This window comes from Thunnus albacares, chromosome 6, assembly GCF_914725855.1.
Source record: "Thunnus albacares chromosome 6, fThuAlb1.1, whole genome shotgun sequence".
Taxonomy (NCBI): domain Eukaryota; kingdom Metazoa; phylum Chordata; class Actinopteri; order Scombriformes; family Scombridae; genus Thunnus; species Thunnus albacares.
The window spans coordinates 31,361,643-31,382,693 of NC_058111.1; the positions used below are offsets into that span (position 1 = coordinate 31,361,643).

General features: G+C 38.7%; 1 protein-coding gene across 3 annotated transcripts in view; it reads left to right on the plus strand.

The window, feature by feature from the left end:
- The window catches only part of snx19b (sorting nexin 19b), a 44,524-nt gene extending 26,734 nt beyond the window's left edge, over positions 1-17,790 (plus strand). For 2 of the 3 annotated variants that reach the window (XM_044354120.1, XM_044354121.1), the window contains exons 12-14: positions 8,987-9,171; positions 9,352-9,439; positions 13,671-17,790. In XM_044354120.1, the coding sequence (XP_044210055.1) occupies positions 8,987-9,171; positions 9,352-9,439; positions 13,671-13,794 (397 nt within the window). In that variant the 3' untranslated portion in view covers positions 13,795-17,790. Of the gene's footprint in view, positions 1-2,033; positions 2,840-8,986; positions 9,172-9,351; positions 9,440-13,670 lie in introns of those variants that run through there. The other variant, XM_044354122.1, reaches the window with a different exon arrangement.
- The last annotated feature ends 3,261 nt before the right edge of the window (positions 17,791-21,051 follow it).

The following is a 21,051-nucleotide window of genomic DNA, read 5'->3' on the forward strand; positions in this document are numbered from 1 at the left end:
AGTGAGAAATAGCGTGAAAACATTGGCAGGAATGTGTCTTGTGTCACCTGCGTGCTTGTCTGTGAAATGATTGGTGTATAAACAAAATGGGGATCTGCTCATAAAACATTGCTCCATACTGATCACAAACTCCACAGGGTACCTTCAAGTATAACTTGCTTGAGTGCCCTAAAGACTCAAGGTATCCATGAAGATAAAAGCTCCACAGGACAAAATTAACCTTTCCATTAGACCCAGACACTTCTCATTTTAGCCCTGCTCTTATTCACTACTACCACAGCTTCTGCTCTCAAGAGGCGTCGTGGTGTGTTCATATTAAGAAACTCAGTGGTGTCCTTTTACCCTGGAATTCTTTGGTCATGGTCTCGTACAAAGCTCATCTCCAGATGACTTCACTACCCTGTCCACATCATGACCGGTGATTCTTCCTTATTGTTCACAGCCTACAGATAAATTATCTCATCTGTGGGGATGTAAACTGTTTTCATGATGTCTGTGTTCTCCTGCTGTTGTTGTCTCCTGACAGCTCTCTGATGTAAGACCTTTTACTGACAATGGAACTCTTAATGGGAACCGGGTAAAGAGAACAATTCACAGCTGTCACAGTTAACTGCTCACCTCAGGACTGAGGTCACAGTCGAGTAGGTCTGTTGTACAACAGTGTAAAATGGTCAGTAGCTGTTGGTTGCTTCAATCCCAACAAAAATCTCTGTACATATTTGCCTCCACAAAGTGAAAATTCATTGCATGAGTTAATACAGAAGGCATTTTTAATAGTAGATACAGTCGTAAACTAATTTGCAACAAAGCTAATTGCCCTACAAATTCGCAGAATCTCAGTTTTATTGTTGGAGTTGTGTAAAGTTTTGGAAAAGTTTGCTTTTTCCAGAGATACATGTTTTCAGCAACTACACATGTGCTTCAGCGCCAACATTTGCGAAATCAGAACATGGTAGCAACATTGTTAGAAGATTAAATTCAGTGGTACTTGTATGTGTTTATCCTGTTTATAGTCTCATGTTTTGACGTGTTTAGCTCTAAAAAGAGTTTTTTTACTGGCAGGAGTGTATTGTACTCATGAGACCCTGCCTGCAGCTAAAACATATGGAGGTAATTTAAGATAACAGACAGACTTGTCTAAGTGAATGGTGATACACTTGCGCAGACCAGCCATACTGTGTTTATTTGCTGTTCTCGTCTCCAAATCCTGTCTGAGTAACTGTTGTTGTCTGTGTGCATGAGTCTGAGCATAAGGTTCGCTCTGAAGCTCCAGTGTACATAGTTTGAGGGGAAACAGGGAGGTACTTTTCTATTGTCCAGCCACAAGTTATATCACTCTGTGTTTGTACCAGTCTGACTCATTTTCACTCATTCATTTTCAGTATTTCTTGCAAAATATAATAGAGAAATGAGCTATTAAGAATTCTGCAGATTTATGGTAAATAAGCAGTGGTCAAGCAGATTGCTCACTGGACAGCAGCTTTTCTTCATTTCAGCATTTTCTTCAAGTGAATTCACAAAATATTAGGCAAGAACCAATCGTACAAAAACATTTTTGGATCTATAGTGGCATGAGTGATATAAGAAAACTTCATCAATTCAAAAATTCTTCAAGCAAAAATGTATTCAAAAGTTTATCTGAAGATAATATGAGGATTCAGCCATCTGAGTTAGTCAGATGAAGTGGATGTCTTCCACAGTTAGTCTTTTTAGTAAAAACTTACAGAGTGAATTTGTCTTCATACTAGGTTAAAATAATCTTTTGACTTCATGTCAAAGCATTTCTTCATTTCTTTTTTTAAATAAATACAAGATAAGTGATTAACAGGAAGACAAACAACTAAAAACAAACAAGAAATACAGATAAACTTCAGTAATCAACAGAAGGCACTGGTGCTGATACATTCTTTATCTCTGCAGAGAGGGAGAGGGAACTGGTCTGGCAAAAACAGGCTGTAAGGATAGTGGAGTTTTTTTCTAGAGAATACCATTTCTGTGATTTTGAAGATGTGCAACATGTGTGTGTCTCAAAGGTGGTGTTGATTGACATGGGAAAATAATGGACAGCAGACCAACTGATGAACAACAACATCAGAGGCGCTTGTCAGATGATTGCATACCTTTGGAAACCTTCCACCACACCTTTCTGATGTCAGAATTAAGGGGGCTGTGTCCGACCTTTTCTGTAATTTCACAAATTTGACATTCACATCCACTTCACACTGTGTTTGGCCAGTTGTCCAGAGATGAGAAAGGAGCCAGTTTGAACTAGCTCTCTTGCTTCATTTGTTATATAACTATTTCTGTCAGTTTTCATGTGAACAAGGGAGTACAACACCATGAATGCTTTCCAGGGGAGAAAGGTTGAAAGTGTGCATCATTATTGGTGTTTTTAAACAATTATCACTCCATCGTTTTCCAAGAGTGGCAATTTTGAATAGCTATAAACGTTTTTGTCTTCTCTTGCGGTCGGACAACACCTCATACAAACTAGTTCATTTCTATCATAACCTGGCCTCCACCAACATAATGGGCAGTGCAGCTACACTTTGATGTTGTCATGACATAATCCATCATAAAATTCGCACCCTAATCTAATTTGTTTTTGTATGTGATATTATAACCATGTTTGTGAAGTGATTCAAAGTCATAGTGTTGTACTGTTGTCACACTGAGCTGTGACTGTGTTGCGCCATGTTGTTACTGAGACATGTCAAACTGAACTGAAGTGGCAACATTAAAATTAAGCAATCTCATAGCCAGCAGACGTGTTATCTTTCTTTCTGACAAATAAGAAATGCTAACATAACCCGAGCCAGCACGCATTCATTAACGGCCAGTGTGCTGTAGTCTGAGAGGCAGCCGTTCATCAACCTTCAACGTCTTCTGCCAACTTAGAGACAGTCCATTCATTGTCTCACTCACTTGGCCAAATTACATAGGCTTCCCTTCTCTTTGCTCACACAGCGACCCAGCCTGACTCCTCTGACTCTGTCACTTTTTCCAGTCTAATTGTCAATTAGGCAAGGTCATTTTCCAGCTGGGATATGGTATAAGTGATTTTGTTTATATTTTTACAGTGTCAGTAGAAATCACAGTGCAAACTATAATGTGAATACCCCACTCACTCCAGCTGGACAGAGTAACAGAATGCGTTTATTGTTGAAATTGAACAAATCTTCTTCTTCTTCTGTTTCTATGCATGTATGCATCTATGCAGTCTGAGTTTTCTATCTGGGAGGCATTTTTCAATGTGTTCATACAACCCTCAACTGGACATCTTAGTTTGTTTACTCACTGTGTTCACAGCTGTAGCTCATTAATCATCACAGGTACAGGATCATTTTGCTTTTGTGTCATTTCTAATGTTTGCACTAGTGGTAAATGTCTCAGTAATACTCATTTATGAAGCAGATGAAGTGTGTCGTTATTCTGTGTCACTAGCCACCAGCAGAATGAACAGTAAAACCATTTAGTAAAAGTCACATCTTAGCGCTAGTTTATAAGCTAGTTTCTCATCTAAATGTAGCACGAATTTTAACCAAATTTCCAGAAAATCTCCTGAAGAAAATACATATCAATGTGTGTTTCTATTCACTACTGTTATGAGAATAGTAGGTCGAGATAAGCTGCTGATCACACTAATTGTCCAGTTGTGTGCCATTAAACCATTGCAGAAAAAGAGGGCACAAGATTATTTTATTACAATAGCTCCAGTCAAACCTCAAACGATGTAGAAAACATAACGGAAATATGGCATTTCTGTTTGTTTCGTGTATTAATTTGAGGAGTGTTACAGTCGCCTCAACTCCCCATACAAATCTTGTGTTTTCATCTATATTTCAAGATTTTTTTGAATTTTTAGCATTTCTGCTCTGATTTTCACTAATTTTACAATGGGCATAAAAATAGGTGGATGGAAACCCACTTATAGTATCATGTTCTTGTTTTCCTCTCAGAAATCTATGTGACAAGCAAGTAATTGGACCTTGAGTAAATGTTATTTGGTTCAAAGAGGATGTATCTATGACGTGTAGCCCATTGATTTACACAGAAAACGTAACAACTGTTTCGACATTGAAACTTGAACCTGTTTTAAGGTGCAGCTCCTATTGACTGCGTATACAACAGTAGGTTGTGACTGCTTCTGCCTCCATTGTCTTCATTTTAGACACAGTGGCAGCTCATCAGCCTTGACTGGTGGCAGATTAGTTGTACTGACATGGGTTAGGAGATGACCACAGTTTAGAGTTGTTGAACATTCAACCTTTTCTGTTATCATGGCAACAAGACAACCAGTGCACTTGAGAAAACTATGAAGGAAAATGCCTTCAAATATATGCCCATATATTTGTGTACAACTTTTCGGACGTTCCTCTCTACATTTGGTTTGTTCCAGGATACCATGCAAGTATATCTTGTATCACTTGCCTGCCATTACAGGAATTAATATGTGGCAATCATTGAAGCATGACAAGTCTTTGAAAGAATGATCAATATTTTCCTCCTGCATTATCCAGTGACCATTAGTAGATTTTATTGTTTTAAAGATTTACAGTCGTTGCACTAAAGTGACTGTGGAATCTCTGACATACTGTAAATCAGTCCTAATAATGTCACAGTGCTTCACCTTGCTATTGTGTCCGGCTGTCAGTAACTTTAGCGCTTAGTGTCCATATGTTCCTGTTTGCAGTGACAACTCACAACTCAACCTGATTCAGTGAACTTGTCCCAGACTGGTATGAGCTGGTGAAGAGGTAAACACCATTGTCCAATGCTGAGCTGTAACCACTCTTGACCAAAATACACTCTGTTTCTGGGGATGAGGCCAGACTTCAGTGATAAGGACAATTTACAACATTATCTCTATTTGTACATGTGTAGGTGTATAATTTACTTTCATATTAACCTAATGTTTTAATATTTGATTACCTTTTGAAAAAGGGAAAACTCAACTTTTCAAACTCTCAATTTTGCCCTGAAATGTGCCCTTAAAGTCAAACTGAAATTTTAATTCTTCTTACTTTAGTAAGGAAGTATAAACTATATGAACAATGAAACTGTTTTGCATGTTTTTTTTATTTTTTGAAAAAGGAGAAAACATTTTTGGACACATGTGGAGACAGTGTCTAAGTCTTGAGCCTGAAGTGGGCAATTCCCATGGTAGCAGTTGACTGACATGTCAGAGCTGATAGGAGACGAGCTGTCAACTACCATGGTGCACTACTGACTTGAGAACGTCATACTGTGGAGACCACGAATGTTGATAAAAGACGTTTTTGTTCCCCCTTTTCGAGAAGTTCAAATAGTTTTGGTTATGTACCGTTAGCATTTTAAGTTAGGTCTTTAACATATAAGATATAACATGTGGAAGGACCAATATTGCACCAATGAAATCACTGTGCTGAAATTGTCTGAACCAAAAATTCGGGCACACTGGAGAAACCTAATGTAGGGAATGCTAACACTGCAGAAAAAAAGGCAATTTAAGTGTCTTCTTTTTGGTAATTACAATTTTGACCAAATACATACACAAACAAAAAACAAAAATATAATACTGATTTCTTGAGTGAATTCATTTAAATTTCAGTTTGACTTTTAAGTAGCTTTAAAGTTTTATATGGTTATACAAGGTTTTATTTTTATTACATAACCAATTTTTTTCTTGATTATTTGATTCTTCTTTTTGTTATTAGTAACACCAGTGCTTTTCCTACTGTGACAAGTCAAAATGTCTGCTGAGAAGCAGACATTTGAGAATCAGTCATCAAAATAGTAACTGATTAATTTTCATTTTAGCTCTTATTTTAAAGTTATTGTGCATACTCTCATAAACATCATTTCAAATTCAGCCTGAGAATTTGATATCTTTGGAAAGTTTGGCATCTCGACTGGAACTTATGTATGAACTAAAGTTTGCCTGTTTTTCCTCTGCAGTGGTACAACTTGAAAAATAGAAAATACCATCAGCACCAATTTTTTGGCCTCTCCTGCACTGTTGTGAAATACCAAAGAATAAAAGCATGTAAAATAGTGGAATCCAAGAATTACAGCTGGCTCAAGCATCCATCCATAGCTTCTCTGAGTGCAACTCAGCAGTGTGGTAACTGGCCAGAATAAGCTAATGAAATAACTTCATTAGGGGCCACATGAAGTGAGCAAAAGAAGCAGAACATCAGGCCCAGAGGGAGGTCCCTGTTTCTTTTTAACATAGCTCTGAGATTTTGAACAATGTTGCATAACAGCATCTGCAAGGTGTTAAACATTATTAGGGTGTCTGCAAGTCCTGGGAAAAAAACTCTTACAGTATCTTAAATCACGTTATTCAAGGCTGTAAACACCTTGATTGAATCTACTTTGTTGTCATTTAGACTTTTACCAACTTGATAGTAACATCAAGATGATGTTTTTAGCTTTTACTTTGTGCTTTAAAGCCAGAGTGCAGAACTTTTACATATAAATGAACATCCATTACATTCAAGCCCTTGCCAAATGACTTCACACAAGCCTATCACCACCAGATAAATCTCTCTGTACTTTACAGCATACAGAGTTTTTAAATCTGGTGTCTGGTATGACATTCCCATGCTGGTGCACCAGTAGTGATGTGTTTTACGTCAACCAGCAATGATTGGTTTCCCCTTAGATTGCTGGGGAAATTACATCATGTTCGGCATCCTGACCCATCCCGATGGGTGCTCGGCCCTCGGGTATCTTCGTCGGACCACAGGGCATACTGGGTATAGCTAAAAAGCTTTTGTAATATTCACTGTAGAACTGTTAGTATGGAACTTAAGATTTAATATTTTTTTCAGGTGAGAAAGTAACCATTTAGATTCCCAACATTTGGTCAGTTTATCCAAATAATGCCTATTTGTAAAGTAGCTCCGACGTTTTCGTAGCTGTGAGGAACCGCTGGCTGGGTGGGTCCAGCTGGATGGGTGTCATAAAGCATGATTCAATTCTACTAGTGAAACGAGTCATTTTGTGGGGGTTGTGTGACGTTCGCAGCAATTTATCCACCGTTTTACAGCCGAAACATTAGCAACAGAGTAGGCTACAGAGGAGCCTATGATGTAAGCATGTGTTGACAGTGTGTTTGTAATTACTCTAACTGCCAGAAGGAGGAGACAAAAGTTCCACGTTGAAATAACTCCTCATCCAGTCTGGATGGCGAGTAGCTGTGTTTCCACCCCTCAAATGGTAAATCTTGGTGTGAGAAAGGTCAGGTCAGAACGAAAGGGTCAAAGTCCCCCAGCTACACAGAGCCTATTGAATTTACTCATCACAAGACCTTAAATCCAGCAGTTATGTGGAAGGCTTCAGGGAAATGGGCTCAGTTTGAGATCACTTCCAGTGTGAGACTGTGCCAGGCCAGACTCCTCTGCAGCACTTTGAGTTTCAAATCCGTGTGGGAATGCAGTGAGGCATGGGGTTATATTTAAAAGGATTGGATGGTCTGAGGACAGGATCATTCAGTGGTGGGCAGGTCAAGCATGATGACAAGGTCACAACACATTGAACTTAATGACTGTATTGTGGGACCTTCATGTCAAGAGGTTAACCAACTGTTGCCAAGGTCATTCTACCCTGACACGAGATACTGCTTTATGTAGTGAGTGTTTCAGCCCACCAAAATTACAAAAATACTACAAATTACAGTGGTGGTAGAAATGACATATATATTAAAACCAGAGGGGAACCCTTAGGGCCTTCTAGGTCTTCAGAGAAGGCAAAACATATCAGAATTTCAAATGTTATATTTAGTTGCTTTCAATTAGTAATTATTCTCTTCTAATTCTAATTTTAGCCTGATTTCTCAATCAATTTTGCTTCAGAAATGAAAGGATTACTGTCGTTAAACCATAAACCAAAAATAAAGTTATCCAATCAGATTTTTTTTTTGTTGTCTCTAGGCCGAGAAAAGGTTAGCTAACTCACTCATTGGTGAGGACAGGAGGCCATAGTCACCATAGCCGCATGTGTTTGTTTAGAAAGTGACAGGTTAATTAACCAATCACATTTTGATTTATAATGGGTGGTACTGAAAATCACCCACCTAGGCCTTCCAGAAGGCCAGAGCTATCTTGCTGTAGTTGTGTTTCAAGGCTCTCTTGTCATGTTGTTGTTTGGAAATGCTCCAGTTACATCTTATGGGTTCATAAAGACTTTTTTTTGTACACATCTGGTAATTGTTTTAAGTTAAATAGTGTAGCACAAACTCTACTAGCTTTGCGATTTTTCTGTGGGATTTCCCATTGTATTAATAGTTGGTTAGCATCATGCTAAGCAAGGATTAGTGTCCTGTCAGCCAGTCACCTAGAAACCTATTTGCAAATAGTAGTGCAGTGTTTGTAGTTTTGTTTATTTGAGAGAGAGAGAGAGCTGCAAGAAGCAAACAGCTGGTTCAACGCAACCCATCCTGCTGATTTTTAGTCATTTTTGTGATTGCTATGATTAATAAATATATTCTATGATTTTTAAACAGTAACCTTATGCCGTTGTTATTTAGCCTTTCTGAGGCTATTGCATGGTTAAATCAATGAATTTTTTTTTATAAAAGAAATTGCCCCCTCTCAATTTTTAACAGCCCCTCAGTTACTTCATCCTGCCACTGGGCCTGAGAGAGACCAAGGCTATTTTGATATCTGTTGACAAGAATAATATATTTTCTTGGTAGCCAGTTTTATATTTCCAGTTGTTATCTTTGTATGGTGTACATTTTGTAGCCTAAATTATCTCTGTGTTTTTTGTGACTTGTTTACAGTGAGTATAGAGAAGACAGCCAAGGTTAAAATGATTCTTGTTTACCTTACGTCATGGGGGGGGGGGGGGGGGTGTTTGGCTGAGCTGAAGGCCCAGCTCCAATAGTCACGGTTCACCACTGCTTAAAACCTGAATAACAGCGATTGGCATCCCCCGCCCCCCAACTATCCCCCATACACTAAACCCCTTTGCTAACTTGCTGTGTGTTTTTAAATTGCAGATGGCTTGATGTGAGTGTAGCCAACCTGACATGTACCAGGTACTGGGTGGTGTACCTGCAGGTCATCCAGGAGGCTGTGTGGCCGGGTGGAGCTCTGCCCACTGCCCCTCGACTTGAACGTAGCCAGCAGCAGAAGGAAAGCACCAAGCAGCAAGCCTTACATTGTCTGATGAGACTACTGCCAGGTATACACATACACATGCAGTAACACTACTGTAAGTATATTCTATGTAAGGACACCAGCAAACACAGCACAGACTACAATTATTAGCAGCACCTTTATAGGTACCAGGGCATACACTCATCAAACAACTGGTCACACACCGTACATGAACTGAGCAACTGATTTGCCTATGTGTTCCCAGATCTGATCTCGGACATGCTGGGCTCAGACAAGTACAAACTCAGCTGGCAGACTGCATTGGACTCCCTTCAAGACCCCTACATTAACAGGTGAATATACACTATTCTGTACACTCTGTGTCTACTTTATTAGTATACCTACTAAGTACCTGGTATAACCATTTTTACCTTAAAGGAGCAGTGTGTAGAATTTAGTGGCATCTAGCAGCAAAGTTGCAGATTGCAACCGTCTGAATGACCCTCCCTTTCTCCTCCCCTTCCAAGTGTGTGGGAGAACCTACAGTGGGAGCAAAACTCATGAAAAAGGCCCTCTCTAGAGCAAGTGTTTAGTTTATCCGTTCTGGGCTACTGTAGAAACATGGTGGTGCAACATGTCGGGCTCTGTGGAAGAGGACACATTCCCTCTGTAGATATAAATTGCTCATTCTAAGCTAACAAAAACACAACACTTCTCATTTTCAGGTTAATATATACTAATTGAAATACTTATGAATATTATATTCCAGTTCTGCCAAGTCCGTTCTGCTAGATGCCACCAAATTTTACACACTGCACCTTTAAGAACAACCTGACTACTTTAAAGTTTAGCTTCAAGAATGTAATGTAAAGGTGGACAGTGTGAAAAAAAAAATACTAACCCCAGTTCAATGCTGGACAAAAGCAGCATACAGAGGAAAAGGCAAGGTAGTCTGCACACTGAATATTGCCAACTCCAAACAACGTAATGATGCAACGTTTCGACCTATCTAGGACCTTGAAGGTCGGAACAATGTATCATTAAAATTTTGGGAGCAAATACCTGCAAAACTAATGACCCTCCCACCAGTCTCACATGTACTTTGTTTTTAGCTAGCTAGGAAATGTTAGCATGCTCACATGCTTAACTAAAATGTGAACATGGTAAACATTATACCCGCTAAACATCAGCATGTTAACATGTTAACATGCTGATGTTTAGCAGGCACACTGTTGTGCCTAAGAACAGCCTCACAACCATTAGCATGTTACACTCCTGGGGCCAGATGCATCACAAAAACCATGCACATGCCATTTCCCACACATAAACTGGTATTAGTTAACAGAATGTGTGCACCTCGCACATTCTTCAGACCAGGCGTACACATGTTTTCTACAGTGATCTGAGAGTGTATCAAATTTCATCAAATCATGTATTAAATTTGGTGAACAAACTAAGGCAAAAGAATGGCTTTTTCTTTCGGAATAAATTCTGCTTCCCGTTGCATTGTAGAAAAATCCTTGGTGAGGCAACTTTTTATTTACAGGCATCCTTCGGCTGCGACTTTAAAGCCCCTTGATGCTGTCTACCATTCTGCACTCAGGTTCATTATTGGCGATGCTTATAACATTCATCATTGCATCCTGTACAAAAAGGTTGGGTGGTCCTTTCTTTCTCAGAGGTGGGATTTGCACATGTATTTGTTTATTTACAAGGCCCTTGCCCTTGGAAAGCTGCTTACTTATATTACTTCCATGCTAGTTTAGTCCACTGAACCACATTACACCAGGACTAATGACTAATGCTCCATGTCCCTCATGTTCATACAGAGCTTGGAAGAACTGCTTTTGGCTTTTTTGCGCCATCAACCTGGAACACACTACAAAGCACTTTAGAAATGAATTCACTCTTGGTCATTTTAAATCCACAATATCAAACCTTTGAACTTCTGTTTGTACTTGTTTTAATTGATTTTGTTGTTAGTTTATTTATTAATTGTATTAATATGTTTGTTTTAATTGATTGTCTTCCTTCTTGCTCAACGTCATTGTAAATAAGGGCTTCCCCCTCAATGATTTTCAAGTTTAAATAAATTTTGCGTTTACACAGATTTGTAAAATGCCAAAGACACATTTATAAACATAACATTGACTATTACTGTGTGATTAATTTTATCATTCTTTATTTTACATAGGAGTCAACACTCATATAGGAGTTAGTAGAGACACACCTTGTAAAGTTGGTTTAGATATGAGCGCTACAAACTTACCATTGATTACATTTCTGAGATCACTGCCGACGATGGTTTACAGACCTTGTGATGAATTAATGATATGAACGCTATAAAGAGCCGCACAGCTGTGCGTAATGGTTGCGCATAATGACAGCTGTTCTGGCTGTTGGAGAACATCACTGGTGTAACACAATCAGTGAAACGGCACTTCTTCTTTACTGTTTGTTTCATTGACAGCTGTACAGACTGGTGGAGCAGACAGCATGTTGATATGAAACGGCTGGTTCAGGGCGTGTCTCCATCCATTTATGGCTTATTGTGGGAATGGAAATGAGGCTCGAGCACGTGCGCCCAGTTCCTCAATGACTGAGATTTATAAAAAAGAACCATGCGTATGCATGACTGTATAAATCCGAGGAAAAGAATGTGTGTGCATATTTCTGGCTTTGCGCGTACACACAGTATTAGTCATGAATCTATACAGAGTTTTATGCATCTGGCCCCTGGTCTTGTTTTGTTTATCACGCCATTCTCTGAAAACTACATAATAATGCACAGAAATCTCAGGGAACATCTGTTTCTGTGAACCTTGAGCTGCCACGTCTTGCAACAACGACAGTATGCTTAAATACACTTAGATTGTCATATCCATTCTAATACTGGAAAACAGTCACACAAATCACTGTTTGGTGGTTGCTGGTTTGAATTAACAAGCAGGTGTCTTTAATAAAGTGGCCAGGGAGTGTACATGCTGACTTGCACAGAGACACCGAGAGACTTACCTGGAATCATCCACTGTGGACTAATTTCTTCCCTAAACAAAGAGACAGTTGACTAAACAACAGCTGAAGAGGCCTTAAAAGGTTTATAGATGCAGAAACAAGTCATAGTTGGAGCATTAGTTTTGATCATGAATCTTTGTGAGTGTCACTACTTTCAAACGTTTTCTATTTCACAATGACGGAGCCTACTGTACTCATGGGAAATGTTAGCTGGTGATCAAAATCTGTATTTCCACGCTTGTACTTAAATAAGACAGGTGTGTGCCTTTCTAAATAATGTCGGGTAAGAAGAATTTTACACACATGGATTCACATGGTTAGATAATCAGACAAAGGTGGATGCATCCAAGCTTTATTTAGTCCAAATTTTCACTCATTGCACATTTTCTCAATCTGAGACTCTGAGCTTTCCCCCCACCCTTTCAAACCACACTGCTCTGCTTTCTCAGTAGTTTATTGTTCAGTTCTGTGGTACATTTGCATGGTGCTTTTCTTCATCATCTTAGTGCAGCTGTTTACCACCGTTGTTAACAAATGACTGTTGCCCTCTCTTCATCCAGCGAAGAGCCGTTTTATCTCTCTCACTTTCTTGCTAACAATGAAAACGTGCCAATAGTGATGTTATCATGACGCACTGAATGTTCTTCCAGTGGGAGAACAGCCTGTGTTCTGACTGTATGCAGACCATGCCACACTTTAAACCAGTTTTACCTGATCTCCTCCTGGATTTGGAAAAAGCATATTTCATTATTAAATTTTTCTGCAAGTTGCTCCTGGAGATGGGATAGGGAACAATCACAAAAAAGGTTTTATGCAATATAAAATTCTATAAAAGCTGCATATGAATGTAAGTATAGTAGTAGCTGTGAGCTTTACCTTAAGCCGAAAATTTCAGCCTATATTCATTTACAGTTTGACATTTGCACCATGATTTCATGCTGCTTTAGCTGCTGCAGTTCCTGTTTGTACTATGGGCACAGACAGCTGAAAAAGCCCAGCTAAAGATGATGATTCTGTGGGAAGATCTGAAGAAGCATCTTTTTTTCAGAGATTTTTAAGCACCGGATATCTGTGATGGACTTTGGAGACTGAGTCATAACTCTAAAAATAGTGAATGAGAATGAGGACTTATTTCCCCTTCTTTGTGCAGGTGGGTGGTTTTCCATCCACCTGTTTTTATCTGCATCTGGAAAAAAAAACTGAGTGGAAACACAAAAAATTCAAAAAATCTCTGGATTTCTCGAAAAAAAAAATTAATACTTTGCTGAGGCAGAAAAGTTGGTGTATGGATAAAAGCAAATAATGCAACAAAGTTCAATGAACACAGACTGTCTGACACTGTTTGAGGTTTGACTGGAAACACTTTTGCAGATTTTCCAGAAATTTGGTTAAAATTTGCGCTACATTTGGATTAAAACCTTGCTTAAGTCACCTGCTGTATTCCACAAAGCCACTGCTCTTCGACGTCAAGCCAGTAATACTTCTACTCTTTGCATCTTCCCGTAGTTATTAACCATGTGAGGTAAAATAGCCGTAAAGTTTCTGACCGCTGCTCCTGTCTTTCCTTAGACACCTGGTCTACTGCATATGTGACCTTTTGCTGGAGTTCCTGGTTCCTGAACTACCTGAGCAGGACTTCCAGAGGAGCCTGCTGCAGAGCCTCTCCAAGAACCCAGAGAAGCTGCTGGCATGAGGGAACACCTATGAACCCACCATCCTAACTGGTCATTCAGCACTGATGAATCGCTGCAAATCAGTGCAACAGCGAGGCTGCTCCTGTTCTACTAATGTTCTGCCATGAGAGTGCATGTGAATGTTGCTGGTGTGGCTGAATATTCTCTGTCCCCGCTTTCAAATCCTGAGGTCACTCAGGCCTGTCTCTAATTTAGCGTTGATGTATTGACATATGAGGCTTTTGAACACGGTGCCCTGTATACACACACACACTCACACACTACATTTGAAGCAGCTTTGATTACATGAGAGCACCTGGTTTGTGTTTGATCTTAGAACATGTCTGATGTGGCAAAGCCTCCTCCGATCTCCACATCCAGCCTCTTCCTGCTGGCTAAACTCTCCGGCTTTTACTAAACTCACTTCAGATGGTCTTCACACTCTGCCCTCATCCCCCCCACTGTCTCGAAGTAGAAAAACCCACACATGCTCCTCTAATTTGGAGAAGCAGGATTTGTTTTTTCCCCAAAACTTAAATCTCAAGATGCTCTATAGGGATTTAGCATCACTGTTTCTATTCTCTGTTGAGCAATTCTTCAATATCCCACTGGCTCTGTATCGAGCCACACATGTGATTCTGACATAATGTGAGCTATACTTCCTAAATCTGAGCCTTCCTGAGGGATCACATGTGTCTGGTAATGTTTTTTTTTTTCAACCTGAAGTGTCCAGGTGTAGGAAAAATACATAGTGTGCACTGTGGTGAAGAGTTGTCCATAAGATATTTTACTGGCTTCACAGATACGTCATTTTTTTTAACACGCTCCTCAGAGAATTATCTGCACAGTTAATGTCTAAATAATAGAAGAACTGGGCTCCACAAAAACAGCTATATGAAGGATGTAGGAATGGTTCTGGCATAAGTCCATCCATACATTTCCAAATGTAAGTTACTGTCCAGCACTGAACTGCTGGAGTCTGCACAATTCAAATCAGTTACTAGAAGATCTTTGTTAATAAGCAAATTAAACAGCAGACTTAAAGGGTTGGTACCCCCAAATTACAATGAAACATATTTTTTCATTTACTTTTACTTCTAAATTACAACATCTGTCCATTTGCAGAGTTTTGGCATTATTTGATCAGGACTTTAGATATCTGTCTTTGCGATTTTTTATAAAATTCAGCAGCTGTGTGTCTTTGCACTCGCCAAGGTACCAAGATCTGAGTTGGGCTGGGTCCAAATGATACAGGTCAGGTCCAAGAGTTTGGACCCATGAAGACCTCTATTGATGAAGAAACAGTCATGTTCTGTGTGGGTAATTGTTAATTGAACACAAAATATGGTTAAAATTACCACTTACTACATCAGATTTTATAAAGGTTTTACAAGTTGTAACTAATTGCTTTATTTCTGATACATAAGTAATTTACTAAGGCTTTATACACCATTCATAAATCATTAATAAGAACAGCTTTTGAGTCGCCAGATTGTGAATTATCCCTCTGGTTTATTAGAAAGTTAAACTGATCTATTAAACATTAATACATGTTTTATTAAGCAGTAATAGAGCTATTAGTTACAACTTATAAAAACTTTACAAAGGGTGACTTGTTAGAAAATGGGACCTGTTAGCTAACAGGCCACTCTCATGGAGTTCAATAACTCATCTGTCATCTTCTAGTCACCATAGAAACCATGTGAAGAGAGTTTCAGTCATGTCAGCACACTGTTTACAGTCACTTTATACATAATTTTGAAGGTTTTTGCACAAAAAAAAACTGCCTTAGCATCTTATTGCCTTTATGGTGGTTACACAATGATCAGTGCTTCTTTCCCTCTTACGTAAAGACAATAAGCAGGAAACTGTCATAGTTTCCAGAAAATATCCTAAGTATGTATACAAAGTATGTTACAACACCGATTATTTTCGATATCTTTATCACAGACATCATGTGTAATCCCAATATTTTAACACAGACTGTCTTAAATACTGTTTAGTTAATCTTTGATAGCAGCTGGCCAGACAATGATGTAATTTAAAGTGAATCTGAGTGTCTCAACTTTTTCTGGTAACATTTGTGCTCCCGAAATTCTTATGATAAAATGTAGAGAGAATTATATTTGGAGTATGGAGCCAGCTCCAAATGGGTTATGTTAATATTAAGATATGCAGTATTATCCCATTGAAAAATACATGAAATATCAGTTATGTCTTTTGCGACCATATATATTAAGACTTTGAGAAATTTTACATTCCATCTGTTAGGTAAAAAAAAGAAGTCAAATCTTAATGTCACAATCATTCCAGTGTATTTATGAACTTATTTATTTGCTTGATGTACTGAACAATTACTTTTTCTGAATTCCGTCCATGAAATAACGAGAGCTGTGCCAGTGCTGACAGAGAGGACCGTCCTCTGTTATGAAGTGCTTTTTCCTTGATTTTGCCTTACAAGGTGATGAAGTTTGACCTGCCTGACCTGCACTGATGCAACTGCAGTGGAGCCACTGTATATGCCTTAGTAGAACATAAGCACCCAGTTACAGCTCTCTGTACTGAAACTATTAACACATGTTCTTTTTATTGTGTCAAATTGTGCTGAATGTTGAACTTCTATGGTTATTAGTTGTGAAGATTTTTTTTTGCTTGCTTATGCTGATGAAGTAATTCCATGTATGTTGCCATGTGAAACTGAAAATTACACAGCATAAACTTATTCTCTTATCTATGGCTGAGTGTCAAAAACAATAGCTCACTTTCTCGTCGTAACAAGATGGAGATCTTTTTCACGTTGTAACAAGAGATTTTTCATGTTGTAATGAGTTACAACATGCTAAAAGAGTTCAAGTAGAAGAACTCGATATTTATTACTACATACCATACTCTGTTTTTATAAGAAACTTGTCCTGTTATTAAAGCACCTCACTTTACCAATTCTGCCAACATTGTATGGAAATATTGAGATCGATTGGTTTACATGGTTTGATTATGTTTATTTCATGATTGGTACGCAACGTAGCAAAAGTATCACACATCCATCCATTATCTATACTCGCAGGGTCACATTGGGTGACAGTCATGAGTTTTATCACAGGGCTGATGCATACAGTACAATCATACTCACATTCACACTTACAGACAATTTTTTGAGTGGTTTCTAGCTAACATAAATATGTTTTTATCTTGGTAAAAAACTATATGTAGGCAAGCAGGGGTGGAGGGGTGATTTAAGTATGTGGCACTCAACACTTAATTAAGTTTCATTCAGCATTTCTTCAATTGGTCTTTCACAAAAAATGAAGTGTCTTTCTGGGGTTTACTTTTCCATATTCTGTGACACATTGGCATGGCAACAGCACTTGCTTTTTGAGGTTGAAACCTTTGTGATTTTAAGTTAAACAACAATTAAATTGTTAGCATACAAAACTAAAGCTCCCATTAAAAAATTAACAGTTTCACCTAAACATATGGAGTGAACAGCACAACATACTGGATCTTTTTCTCTTTATAACAACATACCAACTTACCATGTTTTGTCTGCTGTACTTATCTGCTTTAGTCAGTAGTAGATGTTAGATGTTCAATTTTTCATGGAAAAAATGCACTGTGCTGTTTGTCTTTGGACCTTTACATATTTATGCCAAATGTTAATTAGAAGAGCAACAGTTTTTAGACAGACACAACATAGACACTAAAGCTATATGTTGATGTCTTTTACAGTGATATATGACATTGTACAGCTCTACTATTAAGTTAAATCCCAATTTCTATCACCCCTGCCCCCCTTTTTCACCTTCCTGTCTTATTTCCTATCAGATTCTGTGTCTGGTGTTTCTCTGCAGTGTGACCTGTGAACATGTGCTGTTGTATTGTGCATATTAATGCTGTGAATCTGTCTCTCCATTTGCTGGCACTGATTGTGTTGCAGTCTTTACAACAGTCGCTGTTTGTTTCTGAGCGTATTTGCAAAAGACAATAAAGTAACCAAACATGACTTATTAAATCTTCAACTGTTGTTCACACTCATTATTTTCTTGACTCGAGGTAGGTGATACATTTTACAAGAGGCTGGTGAGTTGCTCTTCATGAGTTCTGACTTAAAATTTATCACAGGCATGTTTTAACTGTCTGGAGGTGCACCAGAAATGTACATGGCCTCTTTAGAGGCAAATATCCAAACTGATTTGAATCCAGACATTCCATATTATCTTTTCACCTCTTTGTATAGACATTTTGCATTTGTTATGGATCTGAACACCCTCCGCGCTCCCCACTAATTTGTTGTAGCCTGCAGACTCGTGGTTCATGTCCAACAACAACAAAAAGTGTGCGGATGAAAACCTTTAAATACCCCATAATAAAGATCAGAGGCACTTCTTGGAACAGTTTCTGTTAAGCTCCAATTCTCTCACAACAAAGCGGGGGTCAGGGGGTGTTGGAAGGCAGCTTTGCGTTGCTGAGAAATCCTCTTAAATTGGATTTACAGATAAAACTGTAAGCAACCCTTTGGATTAGTTAAGCACCGATCTTGCAGTACTACACTGATACTATGAATGGACAGATGAGTTGTGTTCAAGAAAATTCACATTGAATACATTTGGATTTCTCTCAGGTAAATATAATATTTCTGTCCTCCTCTGACCTCTGATACATGAGACAAACTCTCCCAAAGTCTTTAATCCTGGGACCTCAGTCCTCGTTTGCGACAGTTTCAATTTCAAAACAGTCTCCATTCAAGATCCACTTAGTAGCTTTTCTCTTCATCAGGAGATGGAGTTTGCTCAGTTGTCGCGGAACTCTATATTTTGAAGCTTTCCATTATTCAAACGACTTTAAGGATTTCACGTTGGCTTAAGCATTCATTCCAGACCTTGGCACCAGCAGTCGACAAAACAATCCAGGTCTGACCATGTGATATGGTCGAAAGTTCCAGACCAAGCAAGTAGACCTTTGGTGGGGTATGTTTTGTCAACTTTTTCCAAGGTCAAGAATGAATTTTCAAGCTCAAACAGACAGTGTAGTTTAATACAAATCAGGACCCAATTTTTAGCCATGCTAGCAGCATGCTGGAATGGCAATGTATGTCAGTCAGTCAGTCTTCCACTTTTGGTCCAGACTGAAATATCTCAACAGTTAAATGGATTCATGGTCCCCTGAGGATGAATCCTACTGAAACAACCACAAGGTTGACATTTGTAGTTTAGAGTGAAATATCCCTACAACTACTGGATGGATTGCCATGAAATTTACAATAGATATTCAAGAGGGTCCCCAGAGGGTACATTCTAACCACTTTGGTAGTTGACTTTTTAGTTATTTATTAAGATATCTTGACAACTATTGAATAGATTGCTATGGAATTTGGTTCACACATTCAAGGTCACCAGAAGATTTGTAATAACTTTGAACTCTTGACTTTCAATCTAGCGCCATCATCAGGTCAAAATTGTATTTAGTCCTAATACTTTGGTTGACCAAACACCTGCAAAAGTCATAACATTCCCATCAGCCTCAGCTGTACTTTGTGTTCAGTGCTAATTAGCAAATATTAGCATGCTAACATGCGAAACCAACACGGTGAGCATGGTTATACCTGCTAAACTCAACATGCTAGCATAATCATAGTGAGCTTGTTAACATGCTGATGTTAGCATTTACCCTTAGTCTGTTTTCCGTATTTTGATTTAACTATGGCGGCAACTAACAATGATTTTAATTATCATGGTCAATTGATCACTTAAGTCTGTAAAATGTCAGAAAACAGAGAAAAACACCCATTACAACATCAAAGCCCAAAGTGATGTATTGTCCAACTGACAGCCCAAAACCCAAAGATATTCAGTTTACAGTGCTATTAAACAGAGTAAAGCAGCAATTCCTCACATTGAGGAGGTTTAAACAGCAAATATTTAGAATTTTTCTGTGATAAATGATTAATATGATTATGAAACTCAAACTCAAGACCTAAAATAAACCTTCACTCCTTTTTCAGTACATATCCAGAAATGCCAGTCCTACAGTATGTTGAAACCCTGCCTCTCTGTAATATGTCACAGACCCAACACAGGAATACGCTTGTTGGAACCTAAGATTGAATTGTCTCATGTGATCTGCTCCAGTGATTTATATATTAGCGAGTATTAGTGAGTCCTCATAGTTTAGAGAACAGAGTGCCGAAAAGAGCAACAGTGCCAATAAAAGCCTCTGTGTGCTGGATGAGCCTCAGTTCCTGGAAAGCTATTCACAGAGCTGCGTCTTACTGGTTGGGGGGTCTGTGAGTGAAGTGTAACCTACAGAGAAGTAGTGATATCTATTAGGGCTGATACTAGTGTTTTTAAACTGAGTCAGTTGACATTATCTTTACATTTATCTGTTTTTCCCAGCATTTATTATCAAGGTGAAGAGCCTCAAAAGAAGCATGTAAACCATCACAGACCACTAAAACTCTCCATTGAATTGTTACTTCAAATTGTTGTAAGTGGGTTTGCCAGGCTACTATTCAGTAGCTGGGAACCTCTGGGATCCACAACTGCTTTTAAATTAAAAAAATAATGACATCCCCCAAAACTATATTGGACAATTAAATAAAAAAAAAAATCATTATATGATTCCCAGACTGTTTTAATGTAGTTGTGGTTCAAGAGGCGCCTCCATCACAGATGACACACACCAAGTGACATCAGGCCTGTCTCCTTCTTCAAGTGTGATCTGAAGACGTTCACATGGACAGAGCATGAGGGGGGAGGACAGATTTGCATCATTTCTGGGTCACAGGAAAAGTTGCTTTGCATTGACTTTGCATGGTCCATATTGACAGGAGGGCCTCAGCTGAGCACTCTTTGTGTTTCACACCCACATGACCAGACCGACTCACAGTGTCGCTGTAGCAACTGCACCCAGAGCAGAGGAGGAGGAGGTGGAACGAAGGAGCAGCTTTTACCTACTGCTGCTGCTGCTGGCATAGTCTGCAGAAAGTCACAAGTTGCTATGGTGACAAACAATCCCATTTTTTCTTCTTTATTACTAATACCTCCCTTAAACACATCATGGGAAAAAAAGAGTATTGAAGACTTGTATGCAAGTTGAAGAAACTTGTCCTGACATTCATGTAAAATGAGTGCTGATCTAATTCATACAACAGTAAATATGCTTTTCTGTAAGAGAGGAGATCTTCAATTAATAGAAGAAACTTACATTAACATAGGTAAATTAGAACAATCTACATTATTCATTATGTGTGGTGAATTTTGTTGGATGTTATTTACAGTGTA